The sequence below is a fragment of the Bactrocera dorsalis genome, chromosome 3, assembly GCF_023373825.1.
Source record: "Bactrocera dorsalis isolate Fly_Bdor chromosome 3, ASM2337382v1, whole genome shotgun sequence".
NCBI classification, from domain to species: Eukaryota; Metazoa; Arthropoda; class Insecta; order Diptera; family Tephritidae; genus Bactrocera; species Bactrocera dorsalis.
Genome location: NC_064305.1, coordinates 38230055 through 38237879, shown reverse-complemented (window position 1 = coordinate 38237879; position 7825 = coordinate 38230055). Strand labels below are relative to the sequence as shown.

The 7825-nt window shown below is 42.1% G+C and overlaps 1 protein-coding gene across 1 annotated transcript; it reads left to right on the top strand.

Moving 5' to 3' along the window:
- Positions 1-2390: 2390 nt before the first annotated feature.
- On the top strand, positions 2391-7517 carry LOC125777575 (uncharacterized). Its single transcript, XM_049452665.1, has one exon. It carries the CDS (start codon positions 2391-2393, stop codon positions 7515-7517), a length of 5127 nt encoding a protein of 1708 aa, XP_049308622.1.
- Positions 7518-7825: the final 308 nt, after the last annotated feature.

The window sequence follows — 7825 nt, the reverse complement described above, 5'->3', positions numbered from 1 at the left end:
TCTCTTATTTTTTAACGACCTCAAAATTGATTGAAAAAAATTTTAAGTTATCCAATTTTATGCAAAAAATATCTCAGCTTTCTGATAAAAATATTTTCAAAATCCAAAAAAATTTTCAAAAACCAAAAAACCGGTTTTTGTGCTTTTCCCCCCAACTTTTTTTCCAAATTGACTTTTCCATTCGATTCCCCGTTAAATTTTACGCAAGAATCAGTGTTCAAAAATATGGGAGGAGGTCAAAGATCGTAATCATTGTTTCGTGCTTCTTTTGTATATGTATTAGCCGGAGGTCAAAGATAACCTCCACAACCTTCGTTTCCCATCGTATATTATACTTTCCGATCGTGGAAATGAGCATCTAATAATAATTTTTAATCCTCCATATTAAGTGCCGTGTACCCTTCGTTGTGTGCGGTCTGCATGTGGTCTTTCTGTAATTTTTTTGTTTTTAATTTTGACTGTACCAATTAAACTGTCTACTGGAACACAGAATAAAATCACGAGTTGATAAGGTCTGATAAGCATCCCAATATTTTTCGCTATGGAACCGCTTAGCCTTGTCCAAACTTATAGGGTTAGATACTAAATGTGTATCTGTGAAGCGACCCAGTTGGGACACATATGAGGTCCAGTTTGTTTTGGACTCATTCCTATACATCGGTAGCTCTAGTCCTCCAAACGGGGAAGATACATATAGTATACCAACATTACTTCAATATGAAGTCCATCAAACGTCATAGCTGTTGTTTGAAAAGCCGTGCTGTGACATCGTGGAGATCGCTTGCTACCTGACCGCGATCTATAATTCCGCACGTATGTCATCGCATTCTGCGAGTACTCGTGCATGTGCTTTGAGCTGCCAATACTAACGCGATCTCTTCATGACATCATAACTAATTTAAATCTGTAATTGATCACCTTGTATGAAACACACACAAAGTTTTCACAGAATAGTTTTCAATAATTTATCTTTTCAATAGCCGAAATAAAGGATGCAAATTACCGAAAATGTCAAATAATTTACAAATATGTAAATCAATTGGAAAACAAAACAAAAAAATTAAAAGAAAGAATTTGTATGGAAATAAGTCACTTTTTGGAATTTTCCAATTTTCCGACTTTTCCTCATGAAAATTATAAGCGGTTTTTGATTCTAAACCTTCCCAGATCCACAACGAATAATCTCTAGAAATTTCATCAAGATTGGTCCAGCCGTTCTCAAGCCTTAACATTACAAACAAACAAACATGCATTTTTATATACAAGCGGGAAAAAGAAAAGGGCTGCTTTTAGGGTTTTTCCGGCAATTTGAAAATCAGAAGGTTTTAAGGTTTAATAAAAACCTGCAGTAATAAAACTGAATAATTTGTAAACGTGGTTCTAGCGCTTATATTTCCATTATGAAATCAAAGCATTACTGAATACAATGAAAAAAATTTGAAATCGTGACATACTAAAAATGACCGAAACGACAATTACAAATCACGTCGTCCCTATCGGAAAACCTGATAATATCACAAGAGAAAACCCCATTTTCAATTGCATCGCCAGCTTTGCCATTTCAAAATATTTGCCAATATGAATAACTGTGAAGCCGCTAACATATTTCAACCTTATCGCAAATATATAAAAGGTTATTTCAAATAAAGGCCTAAGGTAATTTTTTTGCATATACATATACTGCGCGTAACCAGGTTAGTACAGCTTCATCAGCCCAATTTTTCTTTGTTGGCAACCCTTGCCCATATATATATAAATATTGTAATTTCAATTTCTATGTTTATTTTACAGTTGAATGTTTCATTTTCATTTCTCTTTAAATTGTCGCGAACTTCATATTATATACATTATTCCAACTGTAAAGCTTCTGCTTACTTGTTTGTGCAATTTGTATATTTGTCATTTCCCCTTCTTCGCACAAGCGTAAGCAGGTAAGCGCAAGCTCTAATTAGTTATCTGGGCTTATATACTTGTTGTTTGTAAGCTGCAGTATGTTTTCCCTCTATCCTAGCTGTGCTGATCTGCACGGTAAATGCAAATGCCTTTATGCATATATGCCAGTGCATATCGTGTTTCAGCTTATTCATCGATCAGCCAGGAAAGTGGAAGGACATACTGCGGTAAGTAATAATCAATAATGTAATTATTTATAAATGTATATTGCCTTACAAATTATTATTTAGAAATAAACCATTTGGAATCATTTGAAATCATTGCAACTACTTGTATTTGAGGCCATTCGGAAGCAAACCAAATGCGTTAAACTCGCCCCACTTGATCGATGACATATCTTTATTTCGCATTCCAATTGTTTGCCTATTTGGTTTGTGGAATTTGAAGATTCGATGGGTAAATCACCTCGCCGCCAGACTTCAGTTAATTTGCCAAATATGGACAGCGGTGCTTTTACGTCATCAGCATCAAAACCCAGCCAGGGTAGCAGTGCATCAGCCGCCGTCAATGTAGCCAGTGATTTACCAGCCGCCCCTACAGCCACCGGAGCCACCACTCGATCATCGTCAGCCGCTGCCATTGCGCGTCAGGAAAATGTTTTTGCGGCTCTCCAAAAACGAATCGCCATGCTTGAGACCTGTTTATCGGCCACTCAGCCCCGGGCACATGGTGAAACGCTTAACGTGGGTACATCCAACAATAATGTCGCCGCCGAAGTTTCGTCGAGGATAGCAACACAATTGCCGGAATCGCAGCAGCCAGCTATTGCCAACTGTACAGTACCGTTGTCGCAACCTACCGATATCCGTTACACGCCGCCGTTATTTGCAGCAAGTACCGCTGCTGCAAACCACATGTACAGTTCAACTATTTTTACGCCTTCGATCCATTCTAATTCGACGACAATGCCTACGTTTGTTAATACAAGTGCAACATCTACACAGTCATCGAGTTTGCCGAGAAAATTGCAGGAATTGCCCGAATTTTGTGGAAAGCCGGAAGATTGGCCAATATTTTATACGGCTTACATAGAGTCAACTGCAATTTATGGATTTAGCAATTATGAGAACAATCAACGTTTGTTAAAGTGCCTGAAAGGTTGCACACGTGAAGCGGTCAAGTCCTTGCTAATCCACCCGGACAATGTCGGTAATATAATTGATTTATTAAAGTTTAGATTTGGGCGCCCTGAGCAGTTGATCCGCAGCCAGCTGTGCCAGGTGAAGGAAATCGCACCTATTTCGGAAAATGCCATGCTGAAAATAATACCGTTTGCAACAAAGGTATGTAATATTTGTGTATTTTTACAATCTGCTCATGGTGGTGAATTGCATTTGTCAAATCCTACGTTACTCGACGAACTTGTCTCAAAATTGCCTTTGAGCAAACGTGTTGAATGGGCCAGCTTCGCAGCGCTTATGCAGCCACATGCAACAGTGAAACATTTTAGTGATTGGCTATCAAAATTAGCTAATATAATTTGTACGGTTTTTGAAGACCCTTATAAGGATTCGAAGTGCCGCATGGTTCTACATACAGTTGAGCCACAACGATCAGTGAGATGTCCAATTTGTCAGGAGCAACACAAGGTAGCAGAGTGTGCGCGTTTTGTAGAATATTCAGTGCCGAGAAGATGGGCAGAAGTGAAACGACGTCGTTTGTGTTTTGCGTGTCTCAATATAGGCCACTGTGCAAGCAATTGTCATCGACGCAGGTTATGTTCAATTGATGGTTGCCGGAGAGTGCATCATAAACTCTTACATGAAGTCGCGGAGAACATTTCCAATTCGTCAGGGCAGTCAACTCCAAATTTCTCCGCTACGAATATACAAGGTAATCGTAAGCCTACATCACCAAGTCGTTCACTCAATAGCCAGCAGACATCACTGGAAGCAAGATCTGCAGTTCTGAGTTGCAGTACCACTGAAAGCAAGCTCCTCTTCCGTATTTTACCGGTCACCGTATACGGAAATAACAGACGTGTTGATACATACGCACTGCTGGACGAAGGTTCATCCATCACGATGATTGACCGTGCTCTTGTTCGAGACTTGGGAATGCGTGGAATTGAGCAATCTTTAAATGTACAGTGGTTCGGAGGACGTGCAGCGCAGGAATCAACGTTTGTAGTGGACTTATTCATCAGTGGTGCCGGTATGCAGAAACAACACAAACTCCGTAACGTGTATGCTGTGTCGAACCTACAGCTTCCTGTACAGAGTTTAAGCAGAGACGATTTGGGTTATGAATATAGACACGTAAGCCAACTACCGGTACAACCTTACGCCCAAGTCAGGCCCAAGCTGTTAATTGGCCTTGACCACTGCCATTTGGGATTACCATCGACGACTGTGAGGGTAAAGGAGCACGGACCATTCATTGCTAATACAGAGTTGGGTTGGGTTGTATTCGGCCCCACATCTTCTACACAACCGTCCCCAGTAGCGTGTTTATGCGTAAATAGTCAAGCTGATCAGAGACTTCACAATATGGTATCTAACTTTTTCGAAATTGAGAGTTTTGGTGTTAGAGCTGCACCGCCGATAGAGAGTGAGGAGGACATCCGTGCCAGAGATGTCTTGAAGTCTACCACATGCCGCGTAGACGGACGTTTTAAAACGGGTCTTATATGGAAAAGTGACAAAGTTAATTTACCTGATAGCTACAATATGACGTTGAAACGATTAATCAGTGTAGAGCGAAGGATGAGTCGTGATGCAGAGTTTGCCGCCGAATACAAGAACATCATGGACTCTTACGTCACAAAGAAGTACGCACGAAAACTGCCGCCAGCAGAAGCTGCTGTGTGTACACCTACAACGTGGTATTTGCCACACTTTGCCGTTGCTAATCCCAACAAACCCGGAAAGCTACGAATGGTTTTTGACGCCGCTGCTGAGATAAGCGGAATCTCCCTCAACTCACAGCTCTTGAAGGGTCCACAAGAATATCGCCCATTGCCGTCGATATTATTTCGTTTTCGTGAGGGCGCAGTTGCCGTGTGTGGAGACATCAAGGAGATGTTCCACCAAGTCCTTATACGAGAAGATGACAGATGTTCACAGCGGTTTCTTTGGCGTGATGGTGATGCTACGCAACCGCCGGATGTTTACGAAATGTGCGTGATGACGTTTGGTGCTGCTTGTTCACCATGTGCTGCAAATTATGTAAAAAAAGTTAACGCGCTAGAGCACCAAAATGAACACGGAACCACGGCCCGTGCAGTAAAAGCAATATTGGACCACCATTATGTCGATGACTTCGTTGATAGCTTCAATTCGGAAGAGGAAGCAATTTCCGTGTCAGAACAGGTCCGAGCGATTCATATGGATGCTGGGTTCGAGCTTCGCAACTTCACATCCAATTCTTCGAAGGTGTTAGCCGCGCTTGGTGGTACTGATGTTACACGATCGATTGGTAAGAAAGAAGGTTTCGTTGGTGAGAAGGTACTAGGCTTGTTTTGGCAGCCATCATCAGATTGTTTCGGCTTCAAACTAAAATTTCATAACGTTTCTGAAGCGGTGATAAATGGGGAGAGACGCCCTACTAAAAGAGAACTTCTAAGTATCGTCATGTCGATTTTTGACCCTCTAGGGTTTCTGAGCAATTTCGTCATTGGGGCCAAGTTACTTATGCGTGAGCTTTGGAAACACGATATCCACTGGAACGACCCATTGCCAAACGACGTAAACGCTGCTTGGACGAAGTGGCGTAAACAACTACCCGAGATTGTCAAGTATGCCATACCTCGCTACTATTTCAGAAATGGTGCACCTCAGGTACATCAACTTCACATATTTGTTGATGCTAGTGAAGATGCCTTCGCCGCCGTTGCTTATATTCGATCTCAATATATGTCTGGTGAATTTGATGTTGCATTCGTTTGTGCCAAGACAAAATGTGCGCCAATGAAAACCCTTACTGTGCCACGCCTCGAACTTCAGGCAGCGGTTCTAATGCAGTGTATCCGCGACGAACATTCTCTAAACATCAAAGATTGTATCCTGTGGAGTGACTCAAAAACGGTCATCAAATGGATACAGAGTGAACATCGTCGTTACAAGCCTTTCGTTCAGCATAGGATAGCCGAGATATTGGCTTCGACAAGCATATCAAATTGGAGGTGGATACCCACTAAGCACAATGTAGCCGATGAAGCGACGCGAGCAAATGATTGTATCCATTTTAATCCAACAGCACGTTGGTCACGGGGGCCTCTGTTCTTACGCCAGAACGAGCAAGCCTGGCCTTCTGAAGACATAACAGTTTCTGGAAATGATGAACCTGATGAAGAGCTCCGGCCCAAAGTCATCGTGAGTTGTAATTTTATTGATTTTAATAGATTTTCTTCCTTTCAAAGATTGGTAAGAACCGTTGCCTGGGTATTACGCTTTGTCAACCATTGCCGTCGTCGTACACAGCCAAATCAATGTTATGGTTTAACAGCCCAAGAAGTAGACAATGCTAAACGCCTTTTATGCCGCATAGTACAACGCGAAGCGTATGCAGCCGAGTTCCAGTCCATTGAAAATGGTCACGACATTGCCCACGACAGTACATTGTTACAACTTTCACCATATATAGACGAAGAAGGTGTTCTTCGAGTACAGGGACGCATTGACGCCGCCAGCTGGCTTCCAATCAGCACACGACGTCCTATTATTCTACCACCTGATCATGCCTTTACAAAATTATTGGTGTTACATCACCATAGCGTTATGTGCCACCAAAACATTGAAGCTACTATTGGTGAGATCCGCCGTAATTATTGGGTGCCACGACTAAGAAGTGTGTTGCGCAACGTCATTGCAAGTTGCAATGTATGTCGTTTGAATAAAGCTACCCCGTCAGCGCCATGGATGGGACCGCTTCCGTCGGACAGACTTACTCCTTACGTACGCCCGTTTAGCTACACTGGCCTTGATTACTTTGGCCCAGTCACTGTGACTGTTCGACGCAGTACCGAGAAGAGATGGGTTGCGCTCTTTACGTGCCTTACAGTGAGAGCTGTGCACCTAGAACTGGCTCACGATTTGAGTACTGACTCCTGTATTATTGCTTTACGTAATTTTGTGAATAGACGTGGTGCACCCATAAGAATAAGGTCCGACAATGGAAAGAATTTCGTTGGCGCCGACCGAGAAGCAAAACGATTTGCAGAAGTGTTCGACTGCGGTCGCTTACAAAGTGAATTATCACAGAAAAACATCCAGTGGGTATTTAATTCCCCATTTAACCCTTCGGAAGGTGGCGCATGGGAGAGAATGGTACAGTGCGTGAAGCGAGTTCTACGTCACATATTAAAAGAAGTTTCACCAAGAGAGCATACTCTGATTAGTTTCCTGATTGAAGCTGAGAACGTCGTTAACTCTCGCCCACTGACGCATCTGCCTATCACTGCCGATCAAGAACAGCCCCTGACTCCTAACGATTTCATTCTGGGAGCAGACAACACGCCCGAGACTCCTATAGCAGACGCTGACTTGGGAAACACTTGTATGCTACGCAAGCAGTGGCGCATCGCTCGTCAATTAAGGGATCATTTTTGGAAGCGCAAGCTCTAATTAGTTATCTGGGCTTATATACTTGTTGTTTGTAAGCTGCAGTATGTTTTCCCTCTATCCTAGCTGTGCTGATCTGCACGGTAAATGCAAATGCCTTTATGCATATATGCCAGTGCATATCGTGTTTCAGCTTATTCATCGATCAGCCAGGAAAGTGGAAGGACATACTGCGGTAAGTAATAATCAATAATGTAATTATTTATAAATGTATATTGCCTTACAAATTATTATTTAGAAATAAACCATTTGGAACCATTTGGAATCATTTGAAATCATTGCAACTACTTGTATTTGAAGCCATTCGGAAG

Coding starts and splice junctions, on each gene's coding strand:
- LOC125777575 (XM_049452665.1), top strand. CDS start 2,391: ATGGACAGCGGTGCTTTTACGTCATCAGCATCAAAACCCAGCCAGGGT.